Here is a 22,925-nt window from a genome sequence, read left to right as displayed (position 1 = left end):
TTTTTTTGTACATAATTTTAATTTTAGTAAAAAAATAACTCAAACTATACTAAATACTGTTTTATTTTCAGAATCCAGGAACTGAATACTCCATGGAAAATATGAGCCAATCTCTAGATTATTATTCTGTTGAAAATAATAGTATTATATTTGTTAAAACACTTAATGCTGAAAATTGAAATGAATATTAAAACCAATTTTTATGTCATGCATTGAATGTTTTAATAAATAATTTTTACTAAAATGCATTTAATTATAGATTATGTGGTTTTTAATTACCAAACTTTCTATCAATTTATTATATAAAAGTTAAAAAATTGATCACAAAATAAATCTTTTTCTAGTGTGACTTTGACTAAACATTATTTGATTTAGTTCTTTAAATCTCTATAAGAATTATTTTATTTAAAGTGAATAATGTTACTATAAATATAATGAGACAATTATAAACTTTCTATTTTATTATTTTTATAAATAAAAATTTTAATTGACCGATTTTAATTTTAAGACATTAATTTTTAATTGCCTTTTTGTTGATTAAATGTAACATTAATGATATAGATTTTTACAAGTAATTTTATATTTAAATCTTTAATTTAAATCCTTTCAAATTACACTTACATTTAGTACATAAACTAAATACACTTGTAAACTTTAAATAAAGACTTTTATCCATGTAGGGTTTTAATATCCTTTAAAATGTATTAGTCATACTTTAAAAAATCTTTAATGAAATAACTCTCCTTAAGTTCTTCGATATTTTCAAATGATTAATTGATCATTCAACAGTATAAAACACTTTTTAGCAGATTTAAAGTATTAAAATTCTAGTTTTTTTTTTGTAAAATAGTTGTATCTATGAGTTAGGAATAATAAGTGTACCTCTCTTAAATATTTCAATATTGCTAATAAATGTTTGTTTAGTTTTTGAAATACGCAGCCTCTCTGTAAGAACCTTTCTGTATTATAATTTATATTGTATTCTTAGGAACCTAAAATCTGTTTAAATGATTAAAACTAAACAAGTATACTAAAATTGAAGTTGACATTGATGTAATAAACTGATATGTTTATTAAAAAAACATATTTGTTTTAAATTAATGTGTAACTAACTAGACAATATTTTTGAGTTGATAAATTGTAACTCATCATGGAGTTATCAATAATTATTCTGCGAGTTGCACCAATGCTTCAATTAAAATAATTTAATTGTAAAACCGTAAATTTTAACGTCTGACTATTTCTTATTAAAATTAATGTATTAGTGATTTTAAAACATATTTTTGATAATATGCAAAATATAAAATAATTCCACTAGTTTATTTAAAATGGCATAAAACACCATAATATTTTTTTCAATTTTCTACTTATTTTTAAACTTAAAGAATGATTATAATTTTGTACAGAGAAGATTACACAAATTAAACAATTTTAAAATACTTTATGTGGAGACTAGGCATTAAAATAAATTATTTCTTATAAATATTTATTTACTATAGTATACAAAATATAACCTATTAAAATAAAAACTGTAGTAAATTATCTAAAACATACATTTTATATACTAGTATGTATTCAACTAGGTACAAATTACCAATTCAAATTAATTAATATTGAAAAAAATACCTGATTCATATTTATGCTATTAGTTTTCAATAATAAAACTAATGTTTAATATTAAAAATATTGAATTTAAATAGATAAATTTAAAGTATCAATTTTAAAATCATCAAATTCATCTTCACTACAAGGATTTGAATTATTTTCTTCAGCCTTATTTATACGAGTATCAGCAAATATTATTTTGGCTAGTTCATCACGGTCTAGTGTTGCCCATTCATCATATTTGTCTTTATAATCTTCAACCACAGTATCAAACTCATCATTTAACTTTTCATTGTCTTTACCAATTTGTTTGAGTCCTTCTTCCAATTTTTTAGTTATTTTTTGTCTAGTATTATCTAAATTGTCTTCCTCCATATAATCATTATACAATTTGGTATGTTCACTTTCACTTAATGATATATCTCCAGCTAAATATTTTTGCCAAGCATTTTCTAAATATTTATACATTACGGCACGAATATCCTCAATTAATTCTTTACTTAACCAGCCAGCATTTCTACTACATATAGTAGACAAAGTTGGATTTTTTAACATTTCTTGTACTTCAGGCAAATGAATATCACACAGTTGATAATTAGCAACAATAGATAATGGGATAGAATTAGGAGTAAAATAAAATTGTTTTTCAGCAGAACTTGGGTTATAATTTTGTATCTTCAATTTAGTTTTTTTAGGATTTGCTGGGTGATGATCATCTAACCAATTATTACGTATTTCAATCACTTGATAAATATAGTTAGATGGATCGTTGTGATAATTATACCCATGTCTAAAAATGAGAAAAATTGTTAAAACTAAAATAATAAAAATCATAACATCAACTTACCTAACCCACATGCGACGAAAAGGTCCAGTTGTAGTAAAATATCCTGTTGTTGGTAATAAATATTTCATTTTTTCTTTGTTAATTACTTTAACAAAATGGATTAGTGCAGGTTTAACCCATATAGGTCTTTTTTCAAATAATCTATCAATCAATCTTTTTTCATCAGGTGAAAACATTTTCACTGTTAAACAATATTTTAGTAAGTCAATAGGTACTGGAGGTAAATCTTGATCTTCAAAACGATTATTTTTGGTAAAATTACGTAAATATGGTCTTAATCTATGTTTTTTAGACAACATATCAAGTTTTTTAAGATTTACAAGATCATAAAAGTCCAATTGTGGTTCATTATGTTTACTTAGTTTGTTGGGTAGTAAAAATAATGATGCATCTTTATTTAAAGCCCATTGCATATCTAAACATTCTTTAGATCGCCACAATTCTGAGCAGTTGGGTGAAGTAGGCAAATATACAAAATCCATCATTGAGGTAAATTTAAAAGTCTTTTGTACAACCCCTATTACATTAACAGACTGCACTCCCACAATAGTTCTTACTCCTGTTTTTTTATTAACTTTACACTTAGTTTTCATAGATACTACTAAAGATCTGCTATAATTTTTTATTCCACACAATGCAGGCCCAAATTCTGATTTTATTAAGTTCACAGATAATGTAGCATCATCATGATGAAATGCATTGGCAATTTCTCCCAAACCACCAAGTTTGTTCAATGCACATTCTACATTATTGACAATACCAGGATAAATTATACAATGAAGTAATTTTAGCTTAGTTGATTTAGATAAGTCAGTTTCATTGGATTTTTCCATTATTTTAAGTAACACATAAACTAAAACTAAAAGATTAAAAAATCTGTGTACATATTGGTTCTTTAAAACCTAAATTACACAAGACATGAAAAAATTAATATTACTTATCAAACCGGTAAAAATACGTATTAATAGTAGGAATAATCAGTAAAAAGTTGAAAGATTATTTGGTTAGGTCACAAATTAAAACCTTAGTTCGTCGTTTGGTTCACCTCTGTTTGGCACCACTTATCGTAGATTATCACTATCAAACCTTTATTTTGATTGGGAGTTATTTTCAATCTTGCACTTTAATTCCAGAATCGTTCAGGAATTGTTTGGGTATATTTTAGACTTTAGAAACCATTATGAAAAGTCACACGATTTAGTTTTGCATACCACGAAATAGATAACATGTTCTATTTTATTTTTACCAGATCCTGTGATCCAGGTACACTTCAGATGAGTGCACTAGTTTCCCTGTCAATCTTTGGGTAATAATGAAAATTCGGCTATTTTTCAAAATTGACCAGATGTCTCGTTTAGTAATGAATTAGTAGTAGTATTTTAAATGTAACACAAATGATTTGCAGTTGGATGTTTGTGATCCAGTCATCAAAAATTTTAATGGCCGTATACTTCAATTTTGTGGCTGATTAAAAGACCACATTAGAAACCCTACCTTTGGTTTTACTATGATGGTTTTTTTTTTTTTTTGGTTTGTTATCACTTTTTCTTAGCTCTCACTGAAACGGATTTCATTCAACGATACGTCAAAAGATCATAAATCATATTTAGTCGAAGACATTACCCTCAAAAATTGAAAAATTTTCCCTCGTTCCCCGTAAACGGAGGAAACTTCCAAAAAAATTACAAATTTAAAAATCGCTAATTTTCGAAATTTTTTCAATTTTTTTTACTAAAAACTGCCATAACTTTTTCAAAAATGAACATATCAATATAATTTTTTTTTATAGATGCTTGATGTCTTTACCTATCTTTACCTATCTTTGGTATATTTTTTTTGTAAATCTGACACTTAACCTGCCCACAGGGGATATTTAAAATGATAATTATTTCACAAAAAATTAACTTTTTCAACATAACTTTTGAAAATGTTCCGGAAGGTCTGACACTTTTATATATATCTTAAATTAAAGCTAATGTAATATACTTTAATTTGAAAAAAAAAAATTTGACCTCTGGACTTGTCTTCACGGAGAAAATGGCTACCGAATGCTATTTTTGTGTGAAAATTTTCGATTTTATAATTTACATTTTTTACTTTAAAGTGTTATAACTTTTTAAAAAATGTATGGATCAATATAATTTTTTCATGAGAAGTANTAAAAAATGTATGGACCAATACAATTTTTTTATGAGAAGTAGTATTTATATAAATCTTTCATTGGATATACTTTTTTTTTTAATCAGACTATTTCCCTATATATGGGGGGGCTTCAAATTTAAGAAATGCATATAAAAAGTAGAACTTTTTAAACTTAACTTTTGAAAGTGTTCCGGAAGGTCTGACACTTTTATATATATCTTAAATTGAAGCTTATGTAATATACTTTAATTTGAAAAAAAAAATTTGACCTCTGGACTTGTTGTTTTTTCTTAAAACTGCCATAACTTTCAAAAATGAACAAATCAATATAATTTTTTTTTTGTAGATGCTTGATGTCTACATATCAGTTGGTATATTTTTTTTATAAATTTAACCCTTTACCTACTCACAAGGGGGATTTAAAATGACAACTTTTTCACAAATAAATTAACTTTTTCAAATTAATTTTTAAAGTGTTCCGGAAAGTCTGACACTTGTATATATATCTTAAATTAAAGCTAATGTAATGTACTTTATTATGGAAAAAAAATTTGACCTCTGGACTTGTCTTCGTGGTGAAAATGGCTACCGAATGCTATTTTTGTGTGAAAATTCTCGATTTTATAATTTACATTTTTTACTTTAAAGTGCTATAACTTTTTAAAAAATGTATGGATCAATACAATTTTTTCATGAGAAGTAGTATTTATATACATCTTTCATTGGATATACTTTTTTTTTAAATCAGACTATTTCCCTATATATGGGGGGGCTTCAAATATAAAAAATGCATATAGAAAGTAGAACTTTTTCAACTTAACTTTTGAAAGTGTTCCGGAAGGTCTGACACTTTTATATATATCTTAAATTAAAGCTAATGTAATATACTTTAATTTGAAAAAAAAAAATTTGACCTCTGGACTTGTCTTCATGGTGAAAACGGCTACCGAATGCTATTTTTGTGTGAAAATTTTCGATTTTATAATTTACATTTTTTACTTTAAAGTGCTATAACTTTTTAAAAAATGTATGGATCAATACAATTTTTTTACGAGAAGTAGTATTTATATACATCTATCATTCAACATATTTTTTTTTTAATCAGACTATTTCCCTATAAACGGTGGGGGGAGGGGTTCAAATCTGAAAAATGCATATAGAAAGTAGAACTTTTTCAACTTAACTTTTGAGTGTTCCGGAAAGTCAGACACTTTTATATATATATCTTAAATTAAAGCNGGTCTGATACTTTTATATATACCTTAAATTAAAGGTAATGTAATGTACTTTATTATGAAAAAAAAAAATTTCAGACTTTATTTTGTCTTCGCGGTGAAAATGTCTACCAAATGCTATTTTTGTGTGAACATTTTCGATTGTATTTTTTACATTTTTAACTGTATAATGATATAACTTATTGAATAGTGTATGGATCAACACAATTGTTTTATGAGAAATAATATTTTTTAATAATCCCTTTTTCATTCAACATACTTTATCTAAATCAGGATATTAATAAGGAACTAGCTGATCATGTAGCTTTTGGAATAATCCACCAATTTTTTTAAATTAAACACTATCTAAAGATATGCTACGAAGCGTTTTTTTTTTTTATAGTGATTTTAATTACTGTCAGATATCATAATACTTGATCCAACTATGCCACGATACCTATGTGCGGCAACCCCCCTGTGTTGGATTTTTTATCTTAAAACTACTATTCAAAAATAACTTACTATTTTTTTCATTATGATTAAAAATAAAAATTTTACTTTTCAAAAAAATTAATATGTATTGCATTTTCTATTTCAGCACTATATATCTACACTTCATATTATTATAGTAGGTTAGTAAATGGTTAGGACCAGACATTAATTATCTCCAATATAGAACTTGTTCCTCATTTAAAAAAAAAAACCTCAGAAGACTAAAATATTATATATACATTATGTCTCATTCAGAGGGTATATTTTTTATACTGACGTACTAATTCTCTACTTAGTATACTAAAACATATCAATTTTAAATGGCATTAGATTATATGAAGTACAATTAGTGAAAAACTTTTAGACTGATAAAAAATATAATTAATAAATACGAATTGCAATTAGTGCATAATTAGTGCACTAAAATCATAATCTAATATGTTTTAGTGTACTATGTGGAAAATAATACCTTAAGTCCTTCATTTTACAAAACGATTCAATAAGGCATTTTACAAACTAAACTAGTTATTTAATTGAAGTATAGGTTCACCAATAATCACAACCAACTTGGATGATTCGAGTTTTGATTATCTCTACAAATATTGTCAAAATTTAATACAATATTTATGATAAATACATAACAAAAAAATGGTTTACATCCCCTATATTGACATATGAATGTAATATCCTCTCAATTAAGGAACTTAATTCTTGTATTAGAAAGATTGGGAAAACCTTGTTCATAGCTCAGCAATACAGAATTGAACATAGAGCAACAGGCATGACACATTGTCTATCAAAAAAGTCACCTAATACATATTTAATCACAATAATTAAAAAACATTTGCAAAATACAAATATCATTTATTTAAAAATATAGAATAATATGTTATAATTAAATACCAGTAATGAGTAATAACATATTTATTTTTATAAGTTAAGGTTTATTTAAAGGTGTAACTGTGTTATGTAACCGTGACACAGCAGCTTGTACCATTCTTTGCAGACTTTCATCTTCACATGTAACTTCCTATAGTAATAAAAAAACATGTATATAAAATATTGCAATAATTAATTTATAAGTAATACTAAAAGTATAAATAACACAGATTTTTATCGAATATTAGGGTTTTATATCATAGAACCAGTAAATAAAAAAATTGTTTAGGAGTTAAAAAAAACTTTTAATATTTTAGACAAAGTTTTTAGATCTTTTAACTACACCCTTTATTACATTATTTTTAAATTTAAAAACTAAAAAAAAATTAATTGTAGACAAAAATACAAAAACATAAAAATTTCAATTAAATAGTCCTGTACAAAAAAAAAAATAACTCCATTTCTCAAACATTTTCAAGAAGCTGAAAAAATTTGATATTTTTAAAATGTATCCTTACCCACAAAAAAATTGTTAAAATATACATATTTTTCAAATTATTTCTTGTAACTATTTTTTTTCTTATACAGATGTATAGATCATTGTAATCTTAATTTTAAACTAACAAAATCTGATTATAAAAAAAAAAAATTAAGTTAATCGCTTTTGCACAATTTTTCCAATTTTCATTTATCAAGTTCTAACTCTTATCATAGGATATTGAATTTACCAAAGTTTTCAAGTTAATATTTGCTTTTTTTCCATCAACAGCCACAAATAATTTTTCACCTCTAAATATTTTAGGGACAGACTCTTCTCCAAACATTTCTTGTAAAATTTCAATTAAACATTCCTAAACACAAAAATTAAATTACGTAAAATTTTATCAATATTTATTTATGATATTGCTGATTACTAAATAAAACACTGAATATGGTTTTTTTGATAGGTGCATTTTTAGTTTAAACCTTGAGGATATTAAAATGATTACAATTACCAAGCAGAAAATTAAACCTTTTTTTGTGATCTTATTTTCTAGATCATAACTTTAAAAAAAATTGCATAATTACTAGAATGTTTCAGGTATTATTAAATTATTTAAGTTATTAAATAAATTAATGGGATTAATAAGTTATTAAAACCACACTTATATATAGGCCACTCAAATACAATTGTCTATTGTCAGTCAGTAATTATTATAATAATTAAATTACTATTTACAATAGTAAAGTAGAATATCCACATAATATTAGTGCTAATTAATATGTTAATAAAATTTCAATTAATGAATACATTGTGTATAAAAAAAATAGTAAGAACCTAGTAATAAACGTTTAAGCACATTTAAGCTAAAATTTAAAAACATGTATAGTAAACATATTTTCTAATCAATCATTTTGTATAGATTGTATACAAAGTGATTCATTTATTATGTACAACTTCATTAATTGAAAAATAAAAATAATATTGAGAATTATTTTATGATTTCTTTTATAGTGATGGCTAGAAATAAGACGCAGGTATTATTATTTTTATCACTAGTCTTTTCCCAGTTGCTGTTTTCCTCTCGCCTAGATATAAAAATAATTTCCAAAATAATGATCATAAAGACATGAAATGAGCACTAGAAGTCATGAGTAAACAATTGATAGATTAAACTAGAAGTTAATACTACCTTGAAATGCATACGGTCATACTCAGTAAACGGAACTGATGAAACATTTTTCATATCACCATGGTTCATTGTTTGAATTTTCATTAATACTTGCACTACGATGTCAGCATACATGTCATTTTCAGGAGTAGTTATCCATTCTAACGTAGCAAAATTTTTATCAATAGATACATCAACAGAATTCAAAACTCTTAATTTTTTGTTTGGATATATAACTTCTGGTATACAGCCAGTTAAGTGTGATAACATATTTTGAAGTACAGAAAATGATCCTGTAAATCTATGGAGTTGTTTTTGTTGTACTTCGCTTAACAACATATCCGAATATCCTGAAAAAAAGTATTTATGAAATATAATTATACACATAAATAAAAATATTTGAGTTAATATAAATATGATAATTAAAAAAAAACAGCTAAATATTTACTTGGTATATCTTCTGCTGCAAAAATATGGTAGCTAAAATTTCTTTTTAATAACACACCACTTAAAGTTTTATTTTCAACTGGTTTATCAACAGCTAAAGTTCCCATTACCTAAATATTATAAAACAAATATTTTATAGATTATTATTGTAACAATTTACCAAAACATACTTTTGCGGTTTTTTCACCCGTAAAATAAAAATCAACTCCCACAGTATTTCTTGGATTGTAAACTTTAATATCTTCAGAATTTTCTTCATACTCCCGGACTAGGGCTGATTTCAATCTTTGCATTTCATTTTGTTCACCATGTACTAACACCTGTTATTATAATTATTTGCATAAAATATGCATTATATATATATATATATATTTTTTAATCATTATTAGTTAAGTATGCAAATTAAAAAACTTCTTACTATGTGGGGCGGTTTTAATATATTAATAAATTCTCTTGTTTGTTGGTAATCAGTATGCGCTGAAAATGAAATGTAATCAACAGACATTTTCAATGGTAATTTTTGTCCAGACATAGTCATTATATCTTCAGGATCAGATAAAATGGTTTTGGCTAAGGTTCCTTGAACAACATAACCTGTAAATTAATAAAAATAAACTGTATTAGTTTAAATGTATTATTAAATAAAAAATACGAAAACAATTAAAATTTTTTTATTCATGTTTACCAGCAATAATTACACCATTTTTACTATCTGTACACCACATTTCAAAGAGTTCCCTGGACAAACCACTTTGCATCATACCAGGTGAAGCCATAACAACACATGGTCCTATATCTTCAAAATGATCTATACTCTAAAATAACAACTTTAATATTAAAATAAATATCAATAGTTATTAAATAAAGAACTAGTTGAATTAAATTTGTATTAATGTCATAAATATTTTTCATCAATAATCAATTAAATGTTTATAAGTTAGAATAATACTTCTTGATGCAATCCTTGATTGAACACAACAGATAAATCAACATTTTATTGTTTGTAGAGGCTGTTTTGAAATATTGTTGACTTTTAAATCAGGTTTTTATTTAAAACTAATTAAAATTTTTATTCACCTAATAATATACAATCAACTCATAATGTAATTATAAGAACTGGTACTATTACAAAAAAGAGTTCTAAATACAAAATAATCATTAAAATAATTTTAGTGGATATTACCACAGAAAAGTCTATTCTTTCTTTGATTTAAATTAAATTCCCTTCACACATACTTCCAAAAAAACACTGCCCTTTCATTTATATTGCTAACGGATTTTCAACTAATTGATAGCTCAAATAGACTTAACTGCAATATCCAAATCTTTTTTCTAATAACCTCTAAACAGTACCTTAAGGTGGGTTCATACTATGGAAAATATCGCTATGTCACTTATAATGACTGATTAGTAAAATGTTTGATAGGCACCAAGGTGTTAGTTTAGGTTTGGAAAAATTTTGAACATGGAGACATTTTCACGTGTTTTTATATTATTTAGATAGAGTTGAATTCAAATATAAAGTCAAACATAAAAACATAACCATGCAAAGATACAAACTGTGACTAAATAATGGTCAAAGAACGATGTATCAACAATTTTTCGAACAGCTATAATACGGTGAAGGGTCTATCTCCACCTAATACAGCTATACAAGTAGAGGTGATACACTGGAAACAAAGAACCACACTGAAGATTTGTATATTATTCTATTATTCTAATTCTAACACGAAACCGGAAAACAGCTATTTTTTGAATATATATTATATTTATTTATTATAATTAAATCATAATTTCAGAAATAAAATTCTAAATTGATTGAACATTGTATTTATAAACTCCCTAAAGTGGCTTTAAAATTAAGAAAATTGGAATTTTCAGATTCTGCAGAATACTTACACTATAAAACTTTTACTTTTGTACCGAATTTCATGTTTCTATTTATATGGGATGTTATATGATTTTGATGATGAATTAATGAATAACAAAAGTTATTATTTTAAAAGGATTTTATTTTGTAAAGATTTATCATTATGGGCTCATATTTGTACAGCGTTCTAAGTTATTAGAACTTAATTTAAACTTAAAATTTCAAGAGCCTATCTTATATAAAAATCGAGATATATAGCTTCAAAATACTGGGTGAATTGTTTCATATATATATAAAGTGTAACTTTATATGAAACAATTCACCCAGTTCCATTGCTAGAACTTGGCTCAGACCACAGCTTACTTGATTTATCCTTTAATATATCATTTTTAATCCTCTTTTTTTACAAAATCTGTTATTTACAAGTTAACAATGTATTCATAAATCACCGAAAATTAAAAAATAATCTGTTCTCTGGAGTTAATATTAATTGTAAGATATAGTGGACTACATTTTTTGCTGAGCCTAAAGTTTCTCTTCTGGTTTTTCTTTGGTAGTACTTATAAATCTTATGGTCTTAAAATTTTTTTTAGAAATAATTTAACAATTTTTTTTAATAATTAATTAGAAAATTAATGCTTTCATTCTTATTGATCAAATTTTGATAATACTAACTTTTAAATTTGTAATATGCTTAAATACAAAAGGATTGTTAACAGCAATTTGTCTTTTTATACGGTCATTCATTGCATTAATATAGGTCTGATACACAGACATACACTTTTTAGCTAATGATGATGCATAATATATTGGAATATCATGAAGTTCTGGGTGAAGACCCCAGTATTCATCTGAAAATTAAAAAAAAGTAAATAAATATTTTAAGAAAATAATTTTTTTAATGACATTACCCAAAATTAACAATAGTTCTTGTGCACGTCCTAATGCAAAAACTGGTATTAAACATCTTCCTCCTCTATTAACAATGTCATGAACAAGCATTGTGAATCTCCGTTCTCTCTCTTCACGTTTTTCATGAATATGTGTACCATATGTAGATTCCTAAATAATTTAAATTTCCATAAAAAATATAGATATAATTTTAAAAGTATAAATTTACAGTAATTAATATTTCTGGTCTTATGGGAGGAATTTCAGCAGCCATTAAATGACGATCTTCTTGGCGAGAAAAATCGCCTGTGTACAAAACTTTAACTCCAGCTATTTCAATCATGAACATAGCAGCCCCTAATACATGACCTGCATTATATGCACAAAATCTAATTCCCCCAACATCTTTTTCTTCATGGAAATTGATAGTTTCAATTCGATCCATACTTTTTTCAAGGTCAGCTTCAGTATAAAGCATTTGCTCAGTTCCTATATTACTAAAATTATTATAATTTTTAGTACATAATATTTTTATATTTCACATTCAAAATAAGTTGACTAACCTCACTTTAATATAATCTGATAGAAGCCATCTATAAATAGCCTTAGTAGCATGAGTCATATAACATTTTCCTTTAAATTTTGTTTTTAATAAAAACCAAGGAAGTGCTCCGCTATGATCTAAATGAAAACTAAATCAAACAAAATATAATCATATAAATTTATTAATATATGAATAAAACAAAATTGCCAATCTTACTGAGTAATAAGAAGTAGATCAATTTCATTTGCTTCAATAAGATCAACAAATGGTAATGCATCTAGACCTTGAAGACCAGGGTGTATACCACAATCCATCTATTAAATAAAAGGTAAAGAAATTAATTTGTTAATAACCATTATTAAATATATATTATATATAATAATTTTATTTGTTAATTAATTACTTTTTTGTGTAATTTTATAATTTTAACAAATAGTTTATACAACAATATTTTAGTTTTTTATTAACAGTCAATATATTTTATCAATTTATATACCATACCATTATTTTTTTTCCTTTAAACTCCATAACAATACATGATCTACCAACTTCTTGACCAGCACCACTGAAACACCATAAAAATTAATGCTTATTATACAAATAGATTTATTTATTATGAAATTAAAGTATATACATAAAATAGTAAATGTAATTTATTTTATCTGAATATTTTCCTAACTAAATTGAATACTTTTAAATTTAAACAGTGATTAAATTTGTAAATCATAAGTCTTTAATACATTAATTAAATTAGAAAGTAGTGTCAGCACTTCCTATTTATCAAATTAAATTAAAACTCAACAATTATTATATACTTGTCATTTAATAAAATACGTTCATAAATTCAATATTTAATTTTTTCATTATTATACTTAAATAAATATTTACAAATGTGCATATTAAATTCAGTACAATAAGTCATTTTAATAATTGTATTGATTTTATAATACATGACATAGCTTAAATAGGGAATCTCATAGCTGAGATAGAAAAAACAAATAATTAAGTAGGTTTCACTAAAGCATTCAATCTCTGGGCTATTTTCTCTTAAAATGTTTCCGAGGATTTTCAAAAAGTATTTGTAAGGACATCCAAAAAAAAATTAATTTTTAAATTTGTAAAGTTTAAAGTTTATACATTCATTCACTCAAAATAATTTGTTAAAAAATATCTATTTTTTCATTAAATACTTTAAATAACAAAATATTTAGTTCTGTAAGCTTACTTAATATACTTTTAACACATTTTTATTTAAATAGTAGATAATTCTCTAAAATTTATTTTGAAAAATTTTGATTACATCATTTAAGTATATTATACTTAAATATTACTTTGATAAATAGAATAGAACCTATATGAAGGTGATACCTAATGAACTAAGTTACTATAATGTAAATAGTTGGAAACTTGATAATGATTAGTTCAATTTCCTAATGAGAGATCAACTTAATATGTTGAAATGTCATCTTTCTCTTCAATAAGTAATTATTTATTCTGAGGTATACTCAATTAAGACATCTCTATATTATCTCTATTTTTAAATTTTAAAGCTTTTTAATATCAAATTATATCAAGTTAAATTGAGCTACTTACAGTGGTTTTATTGTAAGTTTGTCATTTTCTTCTTCAGATATAAAAAATTCTTCATTCTTTTTCTCTTGAATTTGAATCATTGTGATAGATTTTTCAAATTAATGATATAATTATTAAAATCAAAACCAAATAAAATTGTTTATTCAAAAAATAATTAATTCTATTTCACATATCTCAATGAAATCATAGAAAAATTGGAAATCGATTATTGTATTACTATTAATTAACAAATTTACAGTTTTTTTAAATAACAATAAGAATCGTAAATATATATATTATTTAATGTAACATAAACTTTAAACTCAATGATAAATTAATCAATATATTTTAATACTTTTCTTTAATGTTATACTTCAACTACATTTAACTTTTTATTGTTAAATTGTATTTTTTCTTTTTTTTTAATTACACGACGAATATATATGTGTTTTCAATATTATTTTATGGTTTTAATTTTCGATATGAAAACAATTTAAGTCGTTTAATCTTAAGTGCTTAATAAGAATTCTGTTCAACATACAATTTAAATTATTCAATATCACATAAGAATGAAGTTATCATTAAATTAGTAACTAAATATTTGTTAATTTCACTATAATCATCAAGAAACTAATTTTTTATATTTGGTTACCACGGGTAGTAAGTTTTTACAACGGATTCAGTTTGGAGTTTTTTATGATAAGAAGAATTTAAATCACAAACCAAGATATCAATATTATCTTTGTCAATAGATAAAACCCGATTATATAGACCCGTATAACTGTGACATAAAAATAGATCGATTAACATTATCAATTTTTACAATTGATAAGCTTATATTAGAAACTCTAGATGCTATTACTGTATCAATAGTTATTATAAATAACTTTACATATAATACCTATTGTATGAAAATTTATTTGTAGTTTTATTAGTATTTTATAAAATGGTGTATGTGCAATACCTTAATATATTTGGTGCAGTGTATTAACTTAATCAAATGTAGAAAAATGTGACCAAAAATATAAATTTGTTTTTATAACTATTAAAAATGTTCATACTAGTCAATTTTACAAAAAATTAATTATTACAAAATATGAAATACTTGCCAAAATCACCATAAATAATTTGTAAAGAAGTCAATTTTTAATGATTTTAAAAAAGAATGCATAACTTAATCCAGAGGCTAATTTTTGGATTATTACTATTGTTATTATCAGTCATTATTTGGGTTATTTCTTCTCAGTTTTTAAATGTAATTATAATTTTTTTATTACTTTTATAATTATTTTTACTGGCTAAATGGTTAATGAGAGAACCAAAAAAAATTAGTTCATTAAATAATTAAAAGTATCTCTAGTTTATTGATTATAAATTAATTCATTATTAAATTACATCATACTAATATAATATAATTAAGCATATTTCTATAAAAATTGAACCACACATTATAATATTTATCATAGTAATCTAAATAAATTTAAAAATTATAATTTTTGTTTATGCAATTAAAACTTTAAATTATAAAAATAATAATAATTAGATAAATTAACTTAAAAAACTTCAAAATATAAATATAGTTAAAATATGCTTACTTAAAATTTGAATAGTAAAAACTTACTCAAATAATATAATTTCATTTACATAAATGATAATTCATAATATAATACTAATACAAATATGCTTATAATAGCCTGTGTTGATTTAACTTAAAATAAATGATGTGGTTACAAGCAATATTTATTTACACATAGTTTTTTATAGATACTATTTAATGTCACTATAATAATTGACAAATTTTACCAAATTAATATTTAGTCTTGATATTTATTTAATGAGAAACCTATAATTCTAATCAGATTGATGTGCCTACAAAACAAACAAATTTATTGTTCAATTTTATTTTTATTTTACTTTGTACTAAGATAGACCAAAACCATGAAGGAGAGGACTTAACATATTTTAATGCATGACCCAATACAAGGCTGAAGAAGTTAACACATTTTTTTTATATTCACAGTTATTTCTGAAAATACTATGATAAGTTAAAAACTAAATTATATATTTTTTCAAATTTGTTAAAATAATTATATTTGTAAATTGTAATAAACACTAAGTTATAAAATTTTGTAGGCTAACATATCTCATTATATTTTTTAATTTAAATTTTTTACTTATACACTTATTTAGTCTAAAATAATACATCCACTTAATATTCTATAATATGCATAAAGTTGATCAATTTATCTTGGTGTTTTTCTATTATTAATTATAATTTTGTATTGTTATAGTTATTTTAATTATATTGTCTAAAATTAATGTACAAAAATATAGAAGGTAGGTTTAATAATTTGTTTTAAGTATCCATAATATGTTATTAAATTTTGATAATTAAAATTGACCAATAGTATTCTATATTGTTTAACATTTAGTTTGCAAAAAGTAAAGGGCATCCATCCATTTATTTTGAGTTACTTCAAACACTGCTAATAATGCATATAATTGTTTATTATTGTGTTAAAAATATAATTTTATTACAATGGTTCAATATTTATAATAAAAATTCTAGTTTTCTTTATAGATACTTCAATATAAATTTATTAATATTAATTAGACTTTTTTCTTGGTAGTTTAATTTATAAAAAATGTATATCTAATATTGTAAAATTTTTAAGTTGGAAGTTTAAATTGTGTTTTATATGCAATATTTCTTTTCAGTCAGTTCCTAACCAAAAAGAAGACTTCAAAAAACCTTTTTTTTTTGCTTATGCCAAAGCATCTATATTTACAATATACTTATTAATTTATGTCATATTTAAAGAATTCCGTAAACCTTGTAAAAATCAAAGTAACTACATGGTAAGATTTTCTTTATAGTTTTTCCAAATTCTTAATATATTTAATAGAATATTTTATAGTTCATTAACTTTGATGCTGTTGGAGAGGATGATGAAGATGCTGATAATGTTTTTTCTGATGAAAATAATCATTTGGTAAGAGTTTGACTTATTTATTCCAAATTATGAATTATTTCATAATGATGAAGTTGATTATGTCATTAAAAGACTAAAAATAATTTAATAACTATGGCATTGAATTAATTTTTTTAACTTATTAGTTAACATTTTATATCAGTACGAGTTTTTAGACTTAATTTTTCTATTTATACTTACTAGACAAGGGTATGTTTATTGAATGATAAAATATCTAAAGTTTGTCATAATCATTTCACTATTTTTTTCATTTATTCAGACATTAAACTTTAATTTGAATTAAATATTTTTTCCTTATAAAAACTTTCTTTGTTTTTTTATGTAGAGTAGTGCAAGTTATGTACCTGTCAAAAATTCTAGTATGACATCAGGAACTGAAAGTGATGATTCTGGAAGTATTAAATCCGAAAGCAAAATTGTTCGGTTTAACAAAGTTGCTGAAGTAATATTTTTAGTACTATTTTTACATGAAATTTTAATTTTTACTTAAATATACCAAAATATTCATTTATATTAAAATTGTTTTTGAGTAACAATAAATTGTATCCCAAAAAAACTTCATGTTCTGATAAATACACCATTAAATTTTTTTTTTTATTATTATAAGTATAAGAATATCATGCAAAATTATATTCCTTACTCTATAAAATAAAAACTACAAACTATTTAAAAACTATTTTTCTAAATAGCTCCCAATATTTTCTATGTATTTTTGTAGTAGTAAAAGTTTTTTCAACCAGCATTATAGTCCTTTGCCACCATTCCTTTAAAAATCAGCCAACTTCTGCCTTGAGTTCTTCATTATCAAAAAATTCTATCTAGCTAGATGAATTAGCTACGGGAATCGATAGTAATGACCTGGACAAAGGTCTAAAAAGTGTAAAGTGTGAGGAATTATGAATCAATTAAAAGATATTATTTTTTTATAGCATATAACCAACCAATTTTTAGCATGACTTCATAACCCAAGCAAGGTTTCATAGCATGCGCGTGTGTGTTGTTCACACCGTTTATTTTGAATAATCTTTTTTAAATTTTTCATAATATCATATTTTTTTAAAGCATTAATAATCTGTCTCTTAGGAAGATATTCAACATGTAAAACTCTTTTTTTCCCAAAAACATTAACTTTCTTGCTGAATGAATAACTTTGACTTTTATGGTGAAAGATCTTTTATTGCCAAACTATGCTCTCCCTGTTTGTTTCAAGGGTTGTATGATGTACTCGCATCTAGTTTCTCAATAATTATTATTATAAAAATTTCACCTAATGCATTTCAAACTTTTTTTTCTAGTTTCAACACGGTGTCTTTTTTCAAACTGTTTGACACTGACCTATGACTTGTTTCAATATATGGGGGTAATTTTTGCATAATATCATCGAGAGTAAGATAACTATCTTGCTATACTTCCAGAAATGTTATTCACTCTTTTATTACTACTTGAAGACTTATCGTAGTCTCTAATATAAGCCAACACCATTTTTCAGTGGATTTCTCCAGAATTTTTTCCTTTTCCTTATAGAATTTAAATGACAGAACATCTCTCAATAGTCGCATATGAGGATAACGTTCTAAGTAATATATTTAAGATATGTTTCATGATGACTAATCTTTTTACACCTAGGTGTACACCAGGCCACTACATCTAAATCAATATTCACTTAAAATTTTAAGATCCATTGAATAACTGATTTTTTTGACTAGACAGGGAGATTTACTATTTGCATTATCCTCATATATTACAAGATCAATTTTTTTTTATTTTAGTTTTACCTAATTTTGTTAAATTGAATATTATTTCATTTTTTATACTATTACACTAATAAGGTATATATTAATCTACTTAAATTAATATCAATAATAATATATTTTTAAAGTAAACTAAGAGTAGAAGTAAAATGTCAAATTTATCAAAAGTATTGAAAATGCAAAAAAATTTCTATATTCTAAAATTATGTATATTGTTATTGTAGGTCCGACATTTATCAGAAACAGAAGCAAAAGAAGCATTGATGTCTCGATTATCATATGCTGCTACATTAAGAGCTAGAGAAGTATGTCAATTATCTAGACAACTTCTTAATCTCCATCAAACTACTAAACTTGCCTTTACTGTAGCTCCACTGGTAAGAATTATAGTAATAAATAATGTCTATATGGTACATTTACTATTAATACATGATGAGTTATGCTAATGGTACTAAACATTAAATTTTGTTTTATTAGAAAAATATTGGGAACTAACTGTCTAACCTCTTGATTGCATGAAATTACATATTAAAGTTCTTTATTACATAGCTTGTTACTAATTTAAAATTTAACTATTAATTAACATACTAGTAAATATCTTAAAAACGAATATCATAAATTAATAAATATTGAATATTTATTAAAATGAAAAATAATTGAAAATATTGTTTTTTAGCATATATTTTATGAACAGATTAATTCTATGTATTTGGATTCATGTTTTACTATTCTAAACACAATGATAAGTGGTACTTTAAATAAGACTCTTAAATAAATTAAAACAAAAGGAAATTTTTATAGTTAAATTACATAAAGTCGACAATTTTTAATTATTGTTTTATTAAAAAATGACAAAATAAACATTAATAGGTTTTTTTGGAAACAATTGTTACAAATAATAAAGTGTTTGTCTTATCACTTTTTGCGCAGTGGTATAAAAAAGATGTTGATAATTATAATATAATAAATTAATGATTTCTAGTGTACCATTAATGCATAAACCATTAATGTAAACATTAATGATAATTTATTTTTAAGTAATTTTTAATTGATGTTCTGTTTCTTTTTCTAGTGGGGCTTTGCTAATTTGTTACATCAATACTCTTTGGTGTACTTGGAGCATAACTTAGTGTCTTGTATGATGTCTACTACTAGCTTTTTTACTGTTATTTTATCTTTGTTCTTTGTTACGCCTACTGCAGATCGTTTTACAGTTGCAAAGTTTTTAACTGTATTGTGTGGTATAGTTGGAAATGTGTGTATTTTTTTCAGCAAATCATGTTGTAATTTATAAAAAGCCTTGGTTATCAAATTTTTATTTGAGATATTCTTTAGTATTTTTAATTATTCTTAATATATTTTATGATAAGAATTCATAAATATGCAAAAAATATTAGTTCATTAAAATTTATGTTTTCCAATATACAATGTGATTTATTAAGGATAAGACACTAATCTTTTTGAAAACTTTTAAAAATTTTTATTTTTTCAATAAAAAAAATATTTTGATTCAAAAAATTCTACAATAATATGTAGTTAAATCATTTTTTTTTTAACTGTCAGGATTAAAAAAAAAAACTTTAATTTTCTTTAATGGATATTCAACACAACCTACTTCATTATTTAAAACTAAAAATATATTTAAAATCATCATTAATATTTATTAAAGACAATGCCTTGTCGTTGAAGCCCCTCTTCCTATTTGACACCAATATTTAAAATATGAATTTAAATTTAAAAATTTTTAATCAATAAGCCCCAAAAAATAGAAAAAACCATATATGTGTTGATATTGTTCCCAAAATATGTATACAGTTATTTGTGGCTTATTTTTCGTTAATTATTTTTCATATTTTTTAGTTTAAATTAGTGTTTTAGTAATAGCTATATGTAATCAATTTTTATTACATAAATTATTTTTAAATCTTAAAATAACAATAATATAACTGGGGTTCATATAATTAGTTTGGTTGTTTTACATGTTAATCGATTGATAAATGTGTTATTTATACAAAAATAATTAGGAGCATTAATTTAATGTGCTTTTATTTATTTTTTTTTTTTTCAAATATTATGGAATTAAATTGTTTTATATTTTATTTTTTAATTTCAGATAATACTAATAATACCAGATATGAATTTCAGTTTTCATAAAATAGACTTTGGTTTCTTATTATCCTTGAGTAGTGCCCTGTTTTATGCACTTAATATTGTAACCATACGATCATGGATTGACCATGAAGATAAATTAGATATTACTTTATATTTTGGTAAATATTTGTATAATTATTGTTTCATTTAATGAAACTGTTTGTAGATTTAATTAAATTAAAAAAAAATACAGCTAAAAAAAATATTAATTAACTTAAATATTTTTACTTAAATAAAATATATATTTTACTCGCACATCTTTAAAAGTATAAAATATATTATAATTTTTTCTTTTGCAAAATAAATAGTATCCTATATTTTAAATATTTAACTTAAGATTTTTTTAATTGGAAATAATCTATCTATGAAAATGACTGGTTAGTAATAACTTTTAAATGAATACTTTAAAAGATATTATCAGTTCTTTACTAAGGTGGGAGATATAATTAGGTTTATAAATGATAATAAATATAAATCCATTTCATCTTCATTCATAGAAATATTAACCTCTTAAAAGAAAAAATTATTTTTATTTGTTTTATATTTTTAAAGATTTTGCAAGAATCATAATAAATCATTTGCTCTGTATATATATTTTTTTACAAATAATATTTTTGTTATACAGGTCTTGTTGGTCTTTTTAATGTTTTAATGTTTTGGCCTATTTTTATATTTCTTCATTATTTTGAAATTGAAACTTTTGAATGGCCTAGCAAACAACAAGTGCTGTCATTAATAGTTAATGGAATTATGAAAACCACATTACCTGAAGTCATATGGTTATGGTAATTTATTTGCAAATAAATTGAGTTCTTTCTTTTAATACTAAATTTATTTTAGGGGTTGTCTGCTAACATCATCAATTATTGCAACAATGTCAATAGGATTTATTGTTCCAATAAATTTAATTCTTCGAGGACTTAATAGCCATAAAAAATCTGATGGAGAAAGACTACTTTTACCATCACTTTATTTTGGTTTAGTTCCTATAGTTTTGTCATTTTTTACTCTAATATGGTTAACATACAGGAAAAATTATAATAAAAATGATGGTTGTTTTTACCGTTTTCAAAAAAGAAATTCACTTAGGTACATTTTTATTAAGTATTTAATAATATTTCAATGATAAAAAAGTAAATATAGAGAATTTCAGGGAAATCATTTATTCGATTAATTTTCTTGTTAATCTTCCACTAAAGTTTTTTTGAAATTTATATTTTTTACATGGGGTTAATTCTATAAATATATACATCTGTCACTTTCTTTTATTACATCATTTGTTTATATGTCAGTTACCTGTTTTAACCAAATAAATATTTAATTTATATTAAATATTCAGATGCACTCAAACATAGTTAGTGGCATATCTAAGATTTTCAATGGGAAGGGCTAAGTACCTTTATTGTTTTGCACATCACCTACTCTTACTGGTAGGGAAAGTTTCTTACTACACACAGTAGAAGTACTTAAAGTTTTCTTTAAAATTCTCTATATAAAAAAAATTGTTTTAAATGAATTTTTAATAATTTACATTTATGTAGATTTAGAGATTTTGATTCAGAACAAGCTGAATCTCTCATACAAATTCATGAAACTGACAAAGAAATGTGATGCAATGAGAATTCTAAAATTTAACACTTGTGCAATACATTAAAAATTTTTAGTTATACCAATATCATTCAAATCTTTCAAGACTTTTCCATTGTATTTTAATTAATAATACTTAAGTATTAATCATTAATAAACTTGACATTATATAGTACAACATTAAACTTTATTTTACTTTTTATGTATTTATTAATTGAATCAATTATCTCAGAAATTCTTCAGGTGTTCAAATTAAAAAATGTTTTCAAGGTTAATTATAATAATAAT

General features: G+C 23.6%; 4 protein-coding genes across 5 annotated transcripts in view; 2 read left to right on the top strand and 2 right to left on the bottom strand.

Moving 5' to 3' along the window:
• LOC126910542 (tubulin-specific chaperone E) overlaps window positions 1-258 on the top strand; it is a 53,618-nt gene extending 53,360 nt beyond the window's left edge. The window contains exon 11 of the mRNA XM_050693188.1: window positions 72-258. Within this exon, the coding sequence (XP_050549145.1) occupies window positions 72-179 (108 nt within the window). The 3' untranslated portion in view covers window positions 180-258. The remainder of the gene's footprint in view (window positions 1-71) is intronic.
• A 1,406-nt stretch (window positions 259-1,664) lies between these two features.
• On the bottom strand, window positions 1,665-3,709 carry LOC126910543 (general transcription factor 3C polypeptide 5). Its single transcript, XM_050693189.1, has 2 exons — window positions 2,453-3,709; window positions 1,665-2,395 (listed from the first exon to the last, which is right to left on the bottom strand). The coding sequence occupies exons 1-2, from the start codon at window positions 3,283-3,285 to the stop codon at window positions 1,693-1,695; spliced, it is 1,536 nt and encodes a 511-aa protein (XP_050549146.1). The 5' UTR covers window positions 3,286-3,709; the 3' UTR covers window positions 1,665-1,692.
• Window positions 3,710-7,143: 3,434 nt separating this feature from the next.
• LOC126910539 (cleavage and polyadenylation specificity factor 73) lies at window positions 7,144-14,450 on the bottom strand. Its single transcript, XM_050693183.1, has 14 exons — window positions 14,177-14,450; window positions 13,085-13,148; window positions 12,800-12,897; window positions 12,603-12,731; window positions 12,269-12,536; window positions 12,060-12,210; window positions 11,824-11,999; window positions 9,964-10,093; window positions 9,697-9,872; window positions 9,449-9,598; window positions 9,280-9,388; window positions 8,853-9,181; window positions 7,908-8,030; window positions 7,144-7,330 (listed from the first exon to the last, which is right to left on the bottom strand). The coding sequence occupies exons 1-14, from the start codon at window positions 14,254-14,256 to the stop codon at window positions 7,238-7,240; spliced, it is 2,076 nt and encodes a 691-aa protein (XP_050549140.1). The 5' UTR covers window positions 14,257-14,450; the 3' UTR covers window positions 7,144-7,237.
• Window positions 14,451-15,010: 560 nt separating this feature from the next.
• LOC126910544 (solute carrier family 35 member F5) lies at window positions 15,011-22,833 on the top strand. 2 transcript variants are annotated; one of them, XM_050693190.1, is made up of 10 exons: window positions 15,011-15,410; window positions 16,874-17,014; window positions 17,074-17,148; window positions 17,474-17,590; window positions 19,124-19,276; window positions 19,972-20,154; window positions 21,013-21,169; window positions 21,676-21,835; window positions 21,891-22,139; window positions 22,592-22,833. In XM_050693190.1, the coding sequence occupies exons 1-10, from the start codon at window positions 15,321-15,323 to the stop codon at window positions 22,659-22,661; spliced, it is 1,395 nt and encodes a 464-aa protein (XP_050549147.1). In that variant the 5' UTR covers window positions 15,011-15,320; the 3' UTR covers window positions 22,662-22,833. The 2 variants fall into 2 exon arrangements, with proteins under 2 accessions (XP_050549147.1, XP_050549148.1); XM_050693191.1 differs by lacking the exon at window positions 19,972-20,154 and having other exon boundaries at window positions 15,014-15,410.
• The last annotated feature ends 92 nt before the right edge of the window (window positions 22,834-22,925 follow it).

Source organism: Daktulosphaira vitifoliae, unplaced genomic scaffold (assembly GCF_025091365.1).
Source record: "Daktulosphaira vitifoliae isolate Bord-2020 unplaced genomic scaffold, ASM2509136v1 Scaffold_1, whole genome shotgun sequence".
Taxonomy (NCBI): domain Eukaryota; kingdom Metazoa; phylum Arthropoda; class Insecta; order Hemiptera; family Phylloxeridae; genus Daktulosphaira; species Daktulosphaira vitifoliae.
This window is presented reverse-complemented; position numbering and strand designations above follow the sequence as displayed.

Excerpts from the sequence above, each read along its gene's own strand:
- LOC126910543 (XM_050693189.1), bottom strand. The coding sequence starts at position 3,285 with ATGGAAAAATCCAATGAAACTGACTTATCTAAATCAACTAAGCTAAAA. Across the intron at positions 2,396-2,452 it reads TTTCGTCGCATGTGGGTTAG|ACATGGGTATAATTATCACA; the intron begins GTAAGTTGATGT and ends TCTCATTTTTAG.
- LOC126910539 (XM_050693183.1), bottom strand. The coding sequence starts at position 14,256 with ATGATTCAAATTCAAGAGAAAAAGAATGAAGAATTTTTTATATCTGAA. Across the intron at positions 13,149-14,176 it reads AAACTTACAATAAAACCACT|TGGTGCTGGTCAAGAAGTTG; the intron begins GTAAGTAGCTCA and ends ATGGTGTTTCAG. Across the intron at positions 12,211-12,268 it reads GACCAGAAATATTAATTACT|GAATCTACATATGGTACACA; the intron begins GTAAATTTATAC and ends TAAATTATTTAG.
- LOC126910544 (XM_050693190.1), top strand. The coding sequence starts at position 15,321 with ATGCATAACTTAATCCAGAGGCTAATTTTTGGATTATTACTATTGTTA. Across the intron at positions 17,015-17,073 it reads AAAATCAAAGTAACTACATG|TTCATTAACTTTGATGCTGT; the intron begins GTAAGATTTTCT and ends AATATTTTATAG. Across the intron at positions 20,155-21,012 it reads TGTGTGGTATAGTTGGAAAT|ATAATACTAATAATACCAGA; the intron begins GTGTGTATTTTT and ends TTTTAATTTCAG.